This window comes from Centruroides vittatus, unplaced genomic scaffold, assembly GCF_030686945.1.
Source record: "Centruroides vittatus isolate TY-2023 unplaced genomic scaffold, ASM3068694v2 scaffold_861, whole genome shotgun sequence".
Classification (NCBI taxonomy): domain Eukaryota; kingdom Metazoa; phylum Arthropoda; class Arachnida; order Scorpiones; family Buthidae; genus Centruroides; species Centruroides vittatus.
In genome coordinates, this window is record NW_027122718.1 from 4,574,396 (window position 1) to 4,594,020 (window position 19,625).

The 19,625-nt window shown below is 30.4% G+C and overlaps 1 protein-coding gene across 2 annotated transcripts in view; it reads right to left on the reverse strand.

Annotated features, from left to right (window-relative positions):
* LOC136990051 (condensin complex subunit 1-like) overlaps nucleotides 1-19,625 on the reverse strand; it is a 40,254-nt gene that overhangs the window by 14,624 nt on the left and 6,005 nt on the right. For both annotated transcript variants that reach the window (XM_067288391.1, XM_067288392.1), the window contains 19 exons: nucleotides 17,229-17,407; nucleotides 17,013-17,149; nucleotides 10,210-10,331; nucleotides 10,011-10,134; nucleotides 9,767-9,914; nucleotides 8,265-8,387; nucleotides 7,990-8,199; nucleotides 7,841-7,922; nucleotides 7,664-7,766; nucleotides 6,784-6,891; nucleotides 6,647-6,714; nucleotides 4,997-5,100; nucleotides 4,666-4,922; nucleotides 4,468-4,552; nucleotides 4,104-4,240; nucleotides 3,892-4,024; nucleotides 3,736-3,811; nucleotides 3,486-3,638; nucleotides 3,211-3,416 (listed from right to left, as the gene is read on the reverse strand). In XM_067288391.1, coding sequence (XP_067144492.1) covers nucleotides 3,211-3,416; nucleotides 3,486-3,638; nucleotides 3,736-3,811; nucleotides 3,892-4,024; nucleotides 4,104-4,240; nucleotides 4,468-4,552; nucleotides 4,666-4,922; nucleotides 4,997-5,100; nucleotides 6,647-6,714; nucleotides 6,784-6,891; nucleotides 7,664-7,766; nucleotides 7,841-7,922; nucleotides 7,990-8,199; nucleotides 8,265-8,387; nucleotides 9,767-9,914; nucleotides 10,011-10,134; nucleotides 10,210-10,331; nucleotides 17,013-17,149; nucleotides 17,229-17,407 — 2,555 coding nt within the window. The remainder of the gene's footprint in view (nucleotides 1-3,210; nucleotides 3,417-3,485; nucleotides 3,639-3,735; nucleotides 3,812-3,891; nucleotides 4,025-4,103; nucleotides 4,241-4,467; nucleotides 4,553-4,665; nucleotides 4,923-4,996; nucleotides 5,101-6,646; nucleotides 6,715-6,783; nucleotides 6,892-7,663; nucleotides 7,767-7,840; nucleotides 7,923-7,989; nucleotides 8,200-8,264; nucleotides 8,388-9,766; nucleotides 9,915-10,010; nucleotides 10,135-10,209; nucleotides 10,332-17,012; nucleotides 17,150-17,228; nucleotides 17,408-19,625) is intronic.

Below are 19,625 nucleotides of genomic sequence, written 5' to 3' on the forward strand. Positions count from 1 at the left end.
CACAACTATGGTTTTAAAGAACATGAATGATATATATTTACATGTAACAAAATATTATTTAAGTAACTATCTTTCTTGATCTCATAATTACAGAAAACTTTTTATACAATACAATATTTTTTTTTTCAAATTAAGAAATCAATGATGATACAATATGTAGTTACGTAATATTTCAAGTAAGTATAGTAGAATATCTTTAAAAATTTGAAATACAGTAGAGTCCCACAAACTCGACTGAATATGGACTGAGAAAGTGACCAGTTACCGAAAATGATCAGTTTTACAAGCTCTGGGGAGGTTATAATAATACATTACTACAAATTAATCTATAAAAAATATTTTAACAAAAATTTCTGTGTATATGCTGTCTACTAGGACCTTGTTTATTAATAGAACTTATTATACTGGTGTAGTTTCTGATTAGCAAATAGAGAAGATCTTAATCAAAAGTCAAAACAAAATATCTTTATTTCCATCTTGTTTTGACTTTTGAATAAGATCTCTATTTGCTAATCAGAAACTACACCAGTATAATAAGTTCTATTAATAAACAAGGTCCTAGTAGACAACATATACACAAATTTAAAAGAGTAAGGACATAGAAGTAAAAGGAATTAATATTTTAACACAGTCAGAGAGAAAGAAAATATACAGTACAATCCAACATAAAATAATTACTATACTACAAAAGATATAAAAATTTACTTATAGGCAATGTATATTATAAGGTATTATATGAGAAAATTCATATGTATTAACTACATATCAATAATGACTATTTCTATTTCTAGTCAAATTTTAATTATAAAAAAAATATTGGATTTTCAAATGGCTACTTTCCACTTAGTGACATTCACACCATGGTTTTGCAGTGACACTTTTGTAAAAGGTTTATATTCTTTGTTATCATGTGGAACTGATGGTATTACCAAGTGTCACCAGTGAAGAATGATAACTTACCTTATTCTAATGTTAAGTTATAAAGATATAAATTAGATTATATTTGTTTTTTCTTTTTGTTCCATGATGAGTTTTACAGTATGTTGAGTTATTGAGAGTCAACTTTCTGGGACTGTACTTTATAATTTAATATTTCATGCAAATACTATAATATTTGCTGTAAAAATTCAGTTAATACTATATTTATAGCATATTGCATTATTAAATTGATTGAGTATTATAATATTGTTCTTTCATACATGTATATTTATTTTATTTAATACAGAATTAAGTAAATATTCATAAATGTTGTAAAATTGGTAAATAGTTAAGAGTATAATGCTATAAACTTATGATGTTCTTTGCATTCTGCATTAAACAGTTACCGAAATAAGTTTTAATGGTTAGTTAAAGAAACCATTTGGCAAAGTTCTTTTGAGTATTTTGGAATGTTTATGGTTCTACTGTTATGGATGTTTACACTCAATATAAAGAATAACTAGTAAAATCTAATGTGATATCTTGAAAAATACAATAAATCCTGAAAACCAAAGAAGAGAGAAACTGAAAGAATGTTTTGTTTCTCCATGATAATGCAAGAATTCATACAGTAATGAAACCATTAGCACTATCACAAATAATATTGGGTTCCATAATCTTAATGTAGAGAGGTTGAGGTGCATGTATTCAGACCAAAATGTGAATGGTGGACAGACGAGCGCCACCATCTGGCAATTCTATACGGTCAATAATGGCGTTTGCTACGTCTAGAATGGCAAGTAGATGATTGGCTTAAACTTCTTCATTTTTTCTGTTTGTGGTTAAAATTATGACGTATTTTATTAAAATAATGATTTTTAATCTTCTAATCTTTAATCTTTATTTAGTTGATAACTATCAACTAAATAAAGATGAAATACAGCCAAGTGTTAAAATGGTAACACACCTTGTGTTAGTGAATAAAAAAAATAATGATCATTTAAGCATTTATGAATATTGTAAAAAAACAGACAATTTTAATCCAGAAATTATTTAATTATTCAACTTTTTAGCAAGTGATGTGCAGTGCTTATAGAATTTACATATACTTGTCTTCATAATAGCTTATCTTAGGGTAGGTTTGTCCTTCCACGGCATCTTCTACCATCAACAGCGAAATATGTTTGTCTATAATCTAAAAATTAATTTTCCGAGCTGCTTTCGAATTTACATAAGCCACTACTTCCCTCAACAAAAGTATGAGGTAGTCCTATCGTCTGATTATACGGTAGGAGAATTAAAAATAATTATTTAGTGTTATTAAACATCCTATAAATACTTTTAAACAGTTTAATTTGTTTATTTACCTTTGCTGGTAACCCTCGATGTTAAATGTATCTATAAATATACACCAAACAAAACCTGATATCCTAAGCAAATACACCAACAACTGCTGTAAATGATCGGGCTAAATTTTGGATATATGATTATAGATTAGAAATAAATTTGGCACTAGAGTTAGGCATTAGGCACCATCTCTTATTAAAATTAATAATTATAATATTTAATTAACTAATTTAGATTAAACTGGAAGAAAAGAATCAGCCCGAAGCGGGACTTGAACCCGCAACTCCCGCTTACATTGTGGACACGTTGCCAGTTACGCTACCCGGACCTTCGATTCGATCTCCTCTTCCAGCATATATAAGACTAAGATATAACCATCTGAAAAAATGGCAGATATAAACATATCTGCCATTTTTTCAACAAATTTCCCGTGAGTCAATGCATGACATTTGTTGAGTCACATGATGTAAACGAGCACCGCAAGGTCTTTTACTTGGACTTAAAACATCAAACGTGTACTTCTGCTTGCTGTACAAGTTTAATGTTTGTACTTGCGCCTCAACTTCTCAATATTCCCTGCAGTCTTAACTTTACTCCTTTGGATTTTTTATTTTTTAAATACTAATGAAAGATTTAATGAATTGAAGATTCAGAGGCAAAGAGGAGGCCTAGACAATGGTGAAAAAGTTTCTTTTACGAGTTAGCCAAAAATGTTTATAAACAAGACATATCATAACTTGTAAGATGATGGAAAACTTACATAAAAATAAAATGAAATTATAATACTGTAGAATAAAAAAAATTCGTGCCACTATTTTCAAAAATTCATCTCACTTGTTAAATTATCCTTATATTTATCAATTTAATATTCAATTTATAATCATAACATTTTCTATTCAAAATTTAGTAGTAGAAAAATTCATATTAAAATTAAAACATATTTACATCTTTATATATTGATGATCTTTTTCTTAAACTAATATTTGAAGTATCTGATTTTCTTTTTCCTTTTTGAGTATTATTCTGTTGGATTTGTTTCTTTAATTCTGGTATTACATACGTTTCAATGTAGAGAAGATGTTGAAGTGCAACATGACCAGAAAAGCTGATAATTCGTTGCAAAATTCCAAGTGGAAATCTTGAAGTATCTTCTAAGATAAAATAAAAATTAAAAACTGAAATGAATAAGAATTTGTATACTTTAAAAATTTTAAAATTACCTGAAAAAGGTGATTGAGAATCACTAACGAGATGAGAAAATTCTTCCATAATTTTTGCACATAATTTATCTGGCCTATGTGCTAATTTATAAATTACATTTATTGCTTGTTCAGCCATAGGAATCCAAAAGTGATCATTTAATTTAATTACACCTAAAATGTTAAAACTTTCATTAGATTCTAGATGAATTTTGTTTGTAAATGTGTAAAAGAATTGTCCATAATACATCACTTTTTAATATTTTCCTACCTTTAACAAGAACATCACTTAGTTTTTTGAACATAACATCTTCATTTGGAAAATAGTAACTCTTATTTGAATTATCCTATCATCATAAATTTTAGAATAAAAACAATATTCTACTAATTATGATAAATTTTATAATATAAATAATAAATATTAAACCTTGTTTGAATTAGCTAACTGCAACAACATTTTGCAAACGTCACAAATAAAAACAAAATCTGGCATATTTTCTGAATTAAATGCTACTGACAACAAAAGTTCAATATTTTTCTCAACAATATCAGTTTGAAATCTAAAATAAAAAATTAAATAAACTAAGTAAATTATATTTTTAATTGTGTATTTAAATTGTTTTAAATTTGTTTACTTACGTTGCTGCCATTCTTAATAACTTTAATGCAGAATGACTTTCTTCTAATGTGGAGTTTGGTATTTTCATTGAATAAATATCCCATAACATTTCAATTATATTATTATTAAAATCTTCAGATTTCATAAATTCTCCTATCTAAAAATTATTATATTAATTACATTAAATTTTACAATTAAAAAGCAAAAACTGATGATGATGCATAGAACTGAGAGAATTATATAATGTTCACCTTTAATCAAAACAATTTAAATCTACAAAAACCAATAGCTTAATGTAAATAATATTATTTAAATACAGTTGTATTGAATAAAACATCTTTAGTTCTTGAATTTCATATATTTTATATTATAAGAAATGTATACCAATTTTTCAAGACATATTTCTTCTGCAAATGTTGATCCTTGTATGAGCAATATAATATTCTTCACAATGCTCAAGACACTCTCTCTACAAAAATTTGCAGTAATTAATAATAATAGAAGAAAATTATTAAGAAACTAAATGAATTAAAATTATAAAAATTTATATTCCGAAAAATAATTCAGAATAATAATAATTACTTTCTGTTAGAACTTGTGTTAGCCAAATATAATTCTTTATATGCTGATACTACAGCATCTTTTATTACATCTTCCTTTGACCATATATGAGAAAGCATACTTTTAATTCCAAAAACAGCATCTTTAATGCCAAACTGATAAGCAGTTACAAAAAATCTAATAGATTCCAATATATCACTGGAAGTATATGTAGAATGAAGAAGTTGACAAATTATTGGCAAAGCTTTTTCAATTTCTTGAGAAAACTGAAGCATATTCTAATCAAAGAAAATTAAATACAAATCAAAAATATATATTATTTTCTATTTATTTAATTATAATAAATTCTTACTCTGAAATAATAGACTAAATTTTGTTGTTTCTTGATTTTATTTTCAGCTGGTGTTTTATCTTCATAATTTACAGAATTATCTTTTTGTTTTATTTCTAAATAATCTTTAAAAATAACAATAAATTTATATGTATTTACATTTTATTCATTTTAATATTAATTTATTATTATTAATTATATTTATTTTAAAAATATAAAAAATGTCAATAAATAATTGTCCTATAAAAATGAAATGGACATTACAATGAAAGAACTGTTAAGTAAAATTACAAATTTAGTAGAAAAAAGTAGCGATCGTACATAGAAATAAATCACTTTATCACTTTTCTGTTGCAGAAATGATAATTTCAATTTGTTTTCATATGAATGATGATAAATGTTAAAAATATAATTTTATTAGATAAGATGAAAGTTGAGACCAAATGTGCAAAGCTTAGGACAAGAGGCCCAGATTAACTATATACAAACTTCTGGAATGGAAGTAACATTATTTGGAATGGAAGTAACATTATTTTGATTCAAAATTTTCCCCTGAAGGGAGTTAGATAGATGACTAACACAACTCTATTGCTAACAGGAAAAGTATGATATACAGAGGCAATACCACCACTAAAAGAATTGAGAACATAGTGATGAAAAGTTGAGCCTGGCATTGTGACAATGTCACAATAAATAATCGCTTGTTAGAATTAGTTTTATTTATTTGGTTATGGCAACATGACACGTGAGCAATCTGCCAAAAAAAATGCATCTTGGAAAAGCTTTACATAAAGTTTAATTTAAGTGTTACTAATGCAAAGAAAACCCAGAAAACTCCACATGGTTAGTCCATTGGCCATTCTCAAACCCACAACAGACTACTGGTGTTCGGTGGTTTTATCCACTCAGTTACTGGAGAGTACTTATCGGTCTGCAATTTGAAAAAATGGTAGACCTATAAATTTCAACTATCGTCCATCCATCTCCTTCTTTAATCTCAAGAAGAGAGTTAGACAGATGAAAGTTGAAATCAGATATGGAAATCGTAAGAGGACCAGATTATAGGAGGAGATTATATATGAACTTCTGATTTGTACTGCAAGTCATGTTATTTCAATTCAAAATTTCCCTGAATGAAGTTAGATACATAACCAGTACTAGATACATAACCATCCTATTGCTAACAGGAAAAGTATGATGTACAGGGGCAAAACACTACTACACTCCATGCAGGCAAATACTATGTGCTACCTGTCACAGTAATGGTGTAATGGTGCATCTATTTCGCACTATATCATTGTAATAGCAATTCAGTGAATATAACATATATATTTTAAAATTATATCCTTTTTTTGTAAGAATTATATTTAGTTAATTATTTTGTTAATTTTTTCTCAATAGATGGCACTACATGTAAAGCCAGCAATCAAATGTAGACAGAAATCCAATCAATAATTTGGGGTGGGATGTATGACATGATCTAAGTTGGAAGTATTTGAATATAACTGCCAAGTTTCATAGCAATTGGTCAAACGTCTTAGGCATGCATAATGAACAAACAGACAAACAATGTTATAATATAACTTTCTAAATTCCTTTTCAGAAAAACTTAAAACATTTATATATTGTTATCAACTGTATATTACTATTTTAATTAAAATATTTTCTTACTTATATAACACTTTTCAATGAAAAACAGAGCTTTCGTCATATATAAATTATCCTGATCAATTTTCTCCCTGCAATAGAATGTCTTAATTACAAATGAAATGTATAAGATATGTCTAGTCTGAAAAATAATTTCTTACTCATTATCTTCAATTATGGCTTCAAAATCAGATAGTTGCTCTATTGTATATTGAAAAAATTCCTTTAAATTCTGATCATTTAAGGATTCTTGGCTTTTAGAAAGAATTCTGTCAAAAGTAACTTATGTAAATTTGTCAAAGTTATTTAACTTTATTAATGAATTTTTAAAACTATAGTCTTTCCAAGAGTAATAATGAAGTTGATATTCATTAGTCTGTATATGCAAAGGAAAGTGGTTTTGTATTCATTATGAAGTAGAATTACATATATTAGAAAATTATATGTTTAAATTGTTATAATCTATTTGAAATTTCTGGAATATCTAAATAATTTCAAATTCAAAAAAAAAAAAAAAAAAAAAAAGCAGCGGTTTATATCAGCGGTTCCCAACCTTTTTTGACCAGGAACCACTTTGATTTCATTGTTGTTATCAGAGACCACAAGGTTCAAGAATAATAAACTGTGTCAATCTAAAAATAAACTTTAATCAAAACTGTTAACCTAAGAAATCGTTAAACTCAAGAGTAACATGCTTTAACAGTACTATTATAATAGAAAACATAATATTTTTCGTAAAAATTAAATTCAGTTTGTATCAATGTGGGAATAATAATTTAAAATGAATAAAAGTTTTAAATCTTTTGCGGACCATATTTTACCTCTTGCGGACCACTGGGTTGGGAACCGCTGCTTTATATCATATTCTTACATTTGTAAAATTTTGAATATTTTTTAAAAAATCCAAACATAACATTTAAAAAAATTTTCATTGTTTAGCTATGACAGCAAACTGATACATATTCAAGATCTAGCACATCAGCTCCATTCTTATTCTGGGAAATATTATAATCATTTATTTTAGTATATATTTTGAATTACTGATAAATTGTATCTTGAGTGATATCCTCTTCAATTTCATCATTTAGCATTGATGTAAAATGCTTTTTAATAATTTCCCATTCTATTATTTTTTCATTCTCATCTGTAATTTTATAAAACATAAATTAAAAAATTAGATAAATTGTTCTAACATAAAATATAAATCTAAATAATAACCTTCATCTTGTTCTTCAGAAAGTAACTCTTCTAAATATTCTTCTTCTTTTTTAAGTGTTGCTTGGAGTTCCTCAATACCGAGCTTTGATAGCAGTATTAATAAATAAAGCGTATTTACAGTATAAATTATAATAAAATATATTACTTACAACTCCACCAAATGGATTGACTTGAATTATAGTATTAATAAATTGAATTGCATACTTTCGAACAAAGCTAGATTTATCCATCAATCGACTGATGATTAAAACTAATAGGGGATGCTGATGATCTAAAGGAATAGCTTTTTGCTTACATAAATTTTGCCATATCTGAAGAGCTTTGCTTCTGACAAAAGCATTGACATCATGTATATGTTCCTAAATACACAAAAAATTAGGACTATGTTCTTGTGCATAAAGTATTTAAAGCTTACTAAACTTACTTCTAATTTAGCCAACATTTGATCTCTCAAATCCTTTGCTTTATTTTCTAATTCAGTATTGCTAAATACTTTTATTATTATTTCTCCAAACATGGATAGAACACCACATCTCATAACATAAGGCTGTAAAGAAAATTTTAACATAATATATATCATATAATACATCTTTCCTATATAATCAATCAAAAATAAAAATTTAAAATAAAAATTGATATATTTCCATTTGTCATACCTTTCTTCCTAAATATTCTTCTAAAAGATTATGCATTATAAAAACAAATTTCAATAAGTAAATGAATTATGTTAATTGCTATTAAGTTCATTATATGAAAGAATTTATACAAATTTAATAATGCAGTTCTACTTAATTTTAATTAATTTCATAAAAATAAGTTAGAAGACTACAAGGACTATCACCCAAATGTTCCTCTGATTTTGATTCTTATATATTAATATGTTACAGAAATCAAAAACTACAAGATATACATTTCTTCTAACAGTTGAAAAATGTTTTCATGGGGTAAAATCAGCTCTTAAAGGTGGGGATGTCACAGTGATTTTACAGCTTCATGTAAAACACTTATTCAATAACTATCCACATTTATTCCAACAAAAAATATCTTTGAGGCATGTACTTAGATATTCATGCACTGCCTGTTGAACCTCTTCATCAGAACAAATTTTTTTTACACCAAGATCCTTCCTTTTAGGCACCCAAAGATATGGTAATCTGATGGTGCAAAGTCTGGTGAATATGGTGGATGCAGCAGGATCAAATCTCCTGGATGGTTGCAGTAGTCATACATGAGGTATGAGACTGTACATTGTCATGTTGCAGTAGAGCACAATGGGTGAGCAAGTTCTTGCTGTTTTGGTTCTGATCTCTGGATTCAAAAGTGTTTTCAGGAGATCAGAATGTGATTCACTATCACAGTGGGTCCTGAAGGCATGTAATGTTTGACAACAATGTGATCCCTTTGTAATCCTAAAAAAAACATTAATAGTACCATTCCTGCACTAGGCTGGTTTCAAAAAAGTTAAGTGGAGTAGCTGAAAAATTTATTGTATTATCACTGTATTATCAGTATCATATAGTAAAATAGCAACAAACTGCAAAAGAAACAATGCTATGCTCCTGCTGTATTTATGGAACTACATATTTTGTATAAATTCATGCTTTTAAAGTAAACATTCTTGACTACATCCTGGATATTTTTATTGTCTGGAAACATTCATGTAAATTTTTTGCTATTTATTTGTTTAATTTTTGCTCTATCTACAAATTTGATGATTATGCTTTTTTTTGGACTTGAATAATTAATTGGACTTGAGGCATAATAAATTTATTATAAGAATTTGCTTATATAGAGAAATTATAAGAATTATTACAAGAAGCAACAATATTTTTAAATAAAAATTTGTGTATTATATTTTTTTAAACAGATAAATAAAAATATTTGTTTTAGAAAACTAGATAAATTTATTTATAATTCACTACTTACTTCTTCATCAAGAAAATGAAGCAAGAGACTTGAAGAATGTAAAACTACAGAAGGAATTTTTTCTGTGATTTCCACCAAGAACTGGGAGACTGATTTGGTTCCTGTGTTATCTCTAATTAAATCTTGAATGTCCATTTGACTTATTTCCCTAAAAAATAATGAAAATACAAAGTATAATTTTATAAAATGACAATTTAATATAAAAAATGTTTTGAAATATTTTTATTTATAATTCCATACATACCTTATTATTTCATTCACAATATTATTAATACCATATTCATTTACAAATAATTCAACTGCTTGAGCCAGAGGAGAAACTAAATAATCAAAATGCTGTACAAATTGTATAATTTTTAAACTGCAACCTTTAAAATAGCCATACATTATTATGATTTTATTTTCTTGATATTAATGGTAAAATTACTAAAATGAAATCTTACTTAAGCTGTTTTTATATTTTTTTAATGAAATACCAAGAAGATTAAAAATGGCATTCTTTGTAGATTTGCATCGAACTGTATTCTGATTTTCCAATAACTTGAAGCAACAATTCATAATCAAGCTAAAAGAGACAAATAAAAAATTATTTCAATTAATAATATACAGTACATTAGATACTATATATGAACTATAAATAAATCTTATAATATAATTGAGATGGGTTGATAATAATAATAAGTGCAGAGCCCAAATGGTTAGGAGTTGAAAGTTGAAATTTGGTACACAGGGTATGTCATGAGAATGTACACTAAGATGGGATTTTAGGAAATTCCCCCCTGCAGGAAAGAGGGAAAGGGTTAAGGATTACCCTGAAGAACTCAGCTTCTACTGTACTATTTTAGGTACAATCTTTTGTGTTTTTGTAGAAAGTCAAACATATTTTTAAATTGATCTAAAAATTCTCTAATTAGTCTTGGAAAAAAGACCTAATTCTTGCACCTGGTGAAAATAGATAAGATCAGCTATAATCTAATAATCTTCACTATCGTTACTTTTTACCCAAGCAACGCGGACCCATCTGCTAATTAATAATAATTGAGTAATAAACAGAGTTAAATAAATACTTTTTAAAAATGATATAAAAGAATTTTATAAAAAATATCTAAATTACAATAGCTTAATAAAAATAAATCTATTATAAATAAACTTCAGAAGTCAATTATATATTATACAAATCACTGATAATGTTTTCTAAAATATTTTAGTAAAGAATATTAATTGAATATGTACAAATAAATCTTACTGCATACCAGTAAGATTATCTTTAAAAGATGAAGATGATGAAGATGAAGAAGAAGAAGAAGATGATGATGATGATGGTGATGATGACAACTCTCCCAGGGTCACCACCTGGTCGTGGTGGGAGAGCCCAGTAATTTTACTGATCCATAGGGCAATGCAGGCTGAAGCACAAGCTCTTGGTAGGGACACCCATGCCAGTAAGGTCTATGGGGAGAAATGAAGCTAAGAGTGACCACACCCACATTCTGTGGAGATATTTATTATGGTAATAACCAGATCAAAGTGTGATACTGGCTCGGACGTCGCCCGGGTTAGCAAGGTCCGTGTTCGTGTGTTAGGCAGAGGCTCATGTTCGAAAAATAGGCCACAGTCTCCCTTGGTTACCAGTGGCAAAAGCAGCACCGGCCCAAGCATGGCTACTGCAATGCCCTCAACACATGTGAGGAACCAACCCAGCCTTGGTGTTTCTGTGGCAATGCATCCACAGACCTCAAAGGCTGGAAAACCACGCCAACAGATGAAATGGACAGTAGAAATGAATGAGTTTATCATCCGTACTTACTACATGATCACAAAACTCGAAACAAACATGACAGCATACAGACAACAACTACACTATAGATTCACACAACAGTATCCTCTTCTCACTGTCACCGAACAAAGGGTTGTTGATCAAAAAAGAACAATTATACACAACAACCTTATTCCACAAACAACACTTGAACTTATCAAACAACAGGTTGCTGATCACATACATCAACAGACAGAAACATCTAACATTAATGAAGATCATGTAACCTGTCAGGATAATCCAGCAACAAGCATTGATAACAACACACATACAACAATTACCACTAACGATACTACAGACACTTCCTCGTCCATCACTGATAACATAGACATGGATTTAGTTAATATGCTCTCACTTATATTTCAGGAAACACTCACTAAATATACAGGTACAGATCCCACACAACGACCACGAATACCAAAAATCAACACGTCAAAGGAAGTAGGAAAAACACTAAATTATGTAAACACTCACTCACTACCACACTACATTCATTCAATTTCTACACTCGCAGACATTCATACATTAGTTTATGCTGGGGCAGTCACAGTAGTGACACACCATGGACTGAAAGTACAATCACAGACAAATACACAGAAAACACAATTCTATCACAAGCCTGCCTGGCAGAGAAGAATAGAAACACAAATAAATGACATTAGACAGCAATTAGGCAGACTGACACAATACACTAGAAACAACATAACACCCAAATTAAGGAAACAGCTCAAAACATTTTCAAGAAAATAAAAACACACACAAAACATGAACATCACAACACACGCATTACAGAATACATTGATACACTAAAACAAAAACTTGCTGCCAAAGCACGTAGACTCAAACGATACAAAACATGTACACTACAAAAACAACAAAATAAATTATTTACAAACAATGAAAAACTCTTTTACAGACAAATTAAACTAGTTAAGTAACGCTGTATCAGCGTGTAGTCGGAACGAAGCTGCTCGCACCTTTATTTTCTAGATTATGAGGAAAAAAGCAACAAAGAATCATTCGTTCTCAACAATATATATGATTTCTATTAGAATTCTGTTTCCAATAGAAATCATATATATATATTATTCGGTTTCTTTTTTCCCTATATCTATTTTGATTTTTGGAAGAGTTAATCTTTGTGATTTATGTATAGTCATCGAGTATGCTAAGGTAAGGGGAAACTGTCTACGAGAGGGCAATATACTGCCATCGTTCGAAGTGCGTGTTATGGGGATTATTGGAAACAGATTATCATAGATGAAAGGTCCCCGATAGCTATCGAATTCCACTAAAATAAACAGAGGAAGAGCTGGAGGGCGAGCATTAGGAACATATATAATGTAGCGTATAGTTCCTAGTGAACCATTGACGAGACCTCCTTGCACCCATAAGTTGACTCTCAGAATGATTCTGGCATTAACTGAGAGATTCAAAAACTTGGAGGGACCGAGAGACCAAGAGCTTGAGTCATCTTTGGACGAAGGCAGGGCAATATCTGGAGTGTTTTCAGATGATATATAACAGGCATGGGCAAGTGCGGCTCTTTTTGAGTTACATGCGGCTCTTGCTGAAAGTGCTATCCTTTCCGGCCTTACCATACTATCCACCACGATAGTACAGAACTGCGGCTCCCATGCATTTTGCAAAATTTACATTTCGGCTCCCACTGAAATCTTGCTTGCCCACCCCTGCTATATAAGCAAAAGGGCATCCAGTTGACTGCAAGTAGTCTTCGTTGCTTTGTTTAACTTGCTCATTTGTTGGATATAGCTCTACTACCATTTGGAACTGATCGAGTTCATCTCTGGATAAATAAACTCAATTTCTTGTCGTCAGAATGTTCAGATCTGTATCAGAGAAATCACCCGAAGCTAGATGTTGTAAGACATCTGTGAAGGAACTATCTGCACTATTTTGTCTATGAGAATTACTAAGTTCAATGAACTTCTCAAAAGAATCAAATGCGAATCTAACTTGTTGGGACATTACATCGTAAAAAACACTCGAGTAGAGAGGAGTATCTTTAACAGGAGGAAGCTGACGAAAATCACCAAACAAATACATAAAGAATCCACCAAACGGCTCATCTTTCTCGGGGTTTATCTTCCTCAATTTGCTCTCGATCATGTAAAGCATTCTTGCACCAATCATTGACATTTCATCGATGATGATGAATTTGAGCGACTTCATCTCAATTTGGAATCTCTGCGCAGCTTCTCCATTTAGAGATCGAAATTTCATACTAACGATAGGAAGACGAAGGAGAGAATGGATCGTAAAGCCATCAATATTGATCGCTGCTGCCCCACGTTTTAAAAAGAAGACTTGTTTAAACTTATTATTCTATAAAGATTCTTTATATTTGTTGTGTGTCCAGTTAGCAACAACATTTACCTTTCAAAATTACCATTTTAATGCTTGTCATATTTTCCGACCACCAGATGGCGCTTCTACACGTGTGTGCAGGAAGCGACTAACACTTGACTTCGTGCAATCCTTGTCAACAAAATAACTCTAGAATGAGTTGTCCGATCTCGACGACTCATCATCACTCAAAGATGAACTGATTAAAATTTCAACTCTCAAAAATGATCCATACTGAAGAAAAACCCCTATCTCCAGTTCTACAAAAACGGATCATTTTTGAAAGTTGAAATTTTAATCAGTTCATCTTTGAGTGATGATGAGTCGTCGTAGAAAATTTCATCAAGATCGAACAACTCATTCCAGAGTTATTCTGCGGACAAGGAATGCACGAAGTCAAGTATTAGTCATCACTACGTTCCGACAAAAAAAGCAAACACTGATACACAGCACAGTGGCACACCAACAGAAGAACTCCGAACATATTGGTCTTCCCTTTGGTCCAGTGCTGTCACGCATAATGCTGATGCAGGCTGGATCGAGGAGGAGAACAGAAACTTGCACAACATACCAACTATGCCCTGTGCTGAAATAAACATTCATGATTTCCAATACACTGTTAACAGAACACACAACTGGAAGACACCTGGTGTAGACAACATTCACAATTTCTGGTACAAAAAGTTTACATCACTGCATCAGGAACTAGCTAAACACCTAACACACATCATCATCAATCCACAAGACATGCCAAATTTTCTTACTCAGGGCATCACCTACATGAAACCTAAAAACAATAATACCACAGACCCTACACAATACAGACCAATTACATGTCTTCCAACACTACAAATTATTGACATCCTGTATCGCAAACAAAATATACAAACATGTTGAAGAACACGACATTCTTACGGAACAACAAAAAGGTTGCTGTAGAAATCACAGGGGATGCAAAGAACAGTTACTCATAGATTCAGTCATTCTACGGCAAGCACACAAACAATACAGAAACATACACATGGCATATATAGATTACAGAAAAGCATTTGACAGTGTTCCACACAGTTGGCTGCTACATATTCTACACATGTACAAAATACATCCATCGCTCATTGCATTCTTTCAAAACACTATGCAGCACTGGAGAACAACACTACATCTCAGGGTTAGTAACACTTCTATACAAACAAACCAAATTTTTATTAGGCGAGGAATTTTTCAAGGAGATTCCTTCAGTCCTCTCTGGTTCTGCTTAGCCCTGAACCCATTATCCAAAATGTTAAATAACACGCAATATGGTTACAATATCAGACATGAAAAAACAACACAGTTTACACTGTCACATCTCATGTACATACATGGATGACACAGAACTTTGTACATCCACACAAAAACAACTTTATCAACTCCTACAAATCACACATTCATACATCAAGGACATACAAATGGAATTTGGCCTAGATAAATGCAAAACACTTCACATAGAAAAAGGAATCCTGAAGAAAGAAGATTTTGCACCTGGAAATGGGGACGTTATTGAATCCATGGAAGAGGGCGAGTTCTACAAGTATTTAGGATTCCAACAGGCCAAACTAACAGAACATACACAAATAAAGCAAAGATTAATTAAAGAATACCAAAGTAGGTTAAATGCTATTCTCATAACACAGTTAAAGCAATAAACACATATGTCATTCCAGTACTTACATATTCTTTTGGAGTTATACATTGGACTCACACAGATCTTGAGCAACTCCAAAGGAAAACAAGAACAACACTTACTAAGCATAAACAACAACATCCTAAATCCGCCACAGAAAGATTAACCCTTCCATGTAAAGATGGCGGACATGGCCTGATTGACATAGTTAACCTTCACTACAAACAAATACAGTCACAGAGAGTTTTTCTACAAAAAACAAGAAACATCACAATTACATAAAGCAGTAACTCTAGCAGACTCAAATAACACACCATTAAACTTACACTCACATCATATGGACACAACACAACATATAAAAAGCATAGACACCATTAAGCAATTGTGGGCTCGAAAGGCACTCCATGGCAGGCATCCTTATGATCTGGCCCAGGATTTTGTAAACAAAACTGCGTCAAACAGCTGGTTAGCTCGGGGATGCCTCTTTGGGGAGACGGAAGGATTCATGATTGCCGTACAGGATCAGGTCATAAATACTAAAAACTACAGAAAACACATACTCAAAGATGCAACACTCACAAATGACACATGCAGAAAATGTCACATCATGCCAGAAACTATACAACACATCACTTCTGGTTGCAAGCTCTTGGCACAGACAGATTATCTACACAGACATAACCAAGTAGCAAATATAATACACCAAGAGCTTGCAAAGAAACACAAATTATTAGACATCCACGAGCCATACTACAAGTACATTCCACAGACAGTATCGGAAAACAAAACGCACAAAATGTACTACGACAGAGCCATAATCACAGATAAAACAATTTACCACAACAGACCAGACATCACACTCATTGACAAACACAATAAAATCACATACATTATGGACATATCCATTCCAAACACTCACAATATACAAAACGCATGCACTGAAAAAATTAGCAAGTACACAGAACTCGCCCAGGAAATAAGGCATCTGTGGAGGATGGATAGGGTGCTTATTGTACCTGTTGTTCTCTCCTCTACAGGTGTCATACCACACACACTACACAAAAGCCTGGGCATATTACAATTGAACAGAAACACATACATCACACTACAGAAGGCCACTATATTGAATACATGTCATATTGTGAGAAAATTCTTGAATACAGATATACACACTGATACACTTTTTAAATTTCTGTTTTGGTTACTATGCCTTGACTTTGGTCCGGCATAGTACATAGCCACCGGTGTTAACCGAGTATATCTCACTTAACCCAACATAATAATTATAATTAAAATATTTTAAACTGACCAGAGGAAACATTTAGCAAATTGAGTGACTACCTAAAATTAGCTTGGACAATTTTATAGTTAATCAATAATGAATTTGAGATTTATATTACTTGACAAAATCTTCCTCTATTATTGGTGGATCCCATAACTTGTGTAATTTTAATTGGCAGATTGTATTAAGTGCTGTAATGCCTTGAATACGTTCTTCATCCCAAACAGATGATTCATTCTGCACTAACTTCTTCCCCTGTAATAATTTCAAAATAAAATTAAACAACAAATCTATCAATAAATATTTAAAAGATATTTAATTTATAAACATTTACTTTTCCTATTATATGTTTATTTGAATTTTGATATAATTTAGATTCAACTGCTTCAAGAAATTGACATAATAAATAACAGAACATTTTTAACATATTACGAAATTTAGCACAATCTTGTTGATCCATTGACTCTTCTGAATCTAGATACTCACATAGAGATTTTTCTAACAGATTCATACCTAGAAAGAACATAAAGACTAGTAAAAAAAACAAAATGCATTTTTATACGAAATTAGCAATTATATTTATAATGTATTTGTGAACAAAAAGATTAAACTTTTAAATTTAAGTTAATCAAATTTCTACATTTTCAAAATAATATCAAGATTAGATGATAGTATGGTAGAATCCTAATTAACCAAGACTAGTGATTGACTGAAAATTATCTATAAAGATCCATATTTTAAAAATTTATTAGGTTTTTAAGCTAACAAAATGTAAAAATAAAGATATTAAAATTTACATTTGCTTAAAATCTCAGAAATCAGAATTTCCTTAATCCTGATGTAATACTATAATTAATTAATAAAAAATAAAACAGAAAATAATTGAAGTGAAATGTGACCGGCATCAGTCCTCATGAATGAAAAGGGATGAGATATTTTTAGTGTGACGCACTTCTTTACAAGTAATGATTGTACATACAGTGGAACTTCGCTTAACGAGCACCTCTCATAATGAGTATTTCACATAACAAGCAAAACAAATTGTAAAAAAAATGACTCGATTAACGAGCGACATTTTGTATAACGAGTGACGAGAAGAGAGGAAGTCCCGGATTGTGCACGTTACATCAGTCTGTGTTTAGAACTGGTTCCGCTAGCATCTTAGTGTCACTTGTGATCACACATTTTTCCAAACTTGTGTTCAGACATATTACATATAAACATCAACAACCATAGCCCGTTATATAATAAGCATGCTAACGATAGTCCAAATTCTTGGACTATGTAAAGGCTATAATTAAATATTAGAAATTAAATAATTTGACTAGAGGTAGGCAGTTATGCTGCCATCTTGTATAAAATTTAATGACCAATTCTGAATTAAATTTCAATTTCTTTTTGTTTTCTGCAAATCGAATTTGCATTCCAGGTTGGTTTAGTTCATTCTGCACTAGAAGAAAAGGTGATGATGATTCATGCTCATTTACAATATTGTATAATTTTCTTTGAATAAACATTATACATAAAATATTTGAGTATTTTTTCTGGAATGGGACGCATTATTGTATTTTACATTAATTTATATGGGAAATATTGTTTCGCTTAACAAGTGTTTCTCAATATGAGTAAGTCTCTGGAACGAATTATGCTCGTTAAGCCAGGTTCCACTGTATTTTTTTTTTTTTTTTTAACTGAAAAATTATTTAAAATATGCAGAAATATTTTTTTTAGTAAAACAAGAAATCCAAATTTTTAAAATGTAGCAATTTTTGCAAAGTTTTTAGTTCTTTTTTTTCAATATACTGTATTTTTCTTTTTGAAAACGCAACCGTATTTGACTTTTTAAAATTTATCAAAAAGTAACAAATATTAATAAATTGAAATATATCTATGAAAAAAACATGTTTATAAAACCATAATAAAACTTCTATTTAGCTACTTTATGAAGACAATTCAGAAAATTTTTTTAATGCAATTCAATAACATGCAAATTTTGTGCAAGAGGAACAAGTGAAAATTTTGTTTTATTTCAACCTGACAAGAAATTCCAACAATTAAATATTCTTGAAAACGATTCTGAAACAAAAACAGGTTGGATAGAAAATCATTCTTTTTCTTCAAATAATAAACTGATTAAAAGCTAATGCCACAGCATGTCAGTTAAAGCCATCAAGCTTGTGATAAAGAGAAGACACTTATCTTGATTCCACCAAACAATAATAGTTTCCTAATGATTTTTTTTTTTTTTTTAGCATTTTTTCCCCATTTTTCAATGAACTTCACAGATATCCATAGATTCACATGTGCATGGTATGGTGGCTGCATAAAACTTCAAACTCCCATAACTTCTGATAAGCACATCTTTTGAAAAAATGTTTTAGATAAAAGTTTGTTTATTTATAAAGACACCAACCAATGCCGAATTATTGGGCTAGAAAACGGCTATAGCAATATTAATAATTTTAACATAATTTGGTACTAGCATAAGCTTATATATACTGGAAGGGGAGATCGGACCAGAGGTCCGGGTAGCTTAATTGGCAACGCATCTGCACGGTGAGCAGAAGTTGCGGGTTCGAGTCCCGCTTCGGGCCGATTCTTTTCTTCCAGTTAGGCCTAAATTTATTTAAATTATTTAATTAAAATTTTAATTATTAAATTTAGCAAGAGATGACACCTAACGCCTAACTCTAGTACCAAATTATATTAAAATTATTAATATTGTTATAGC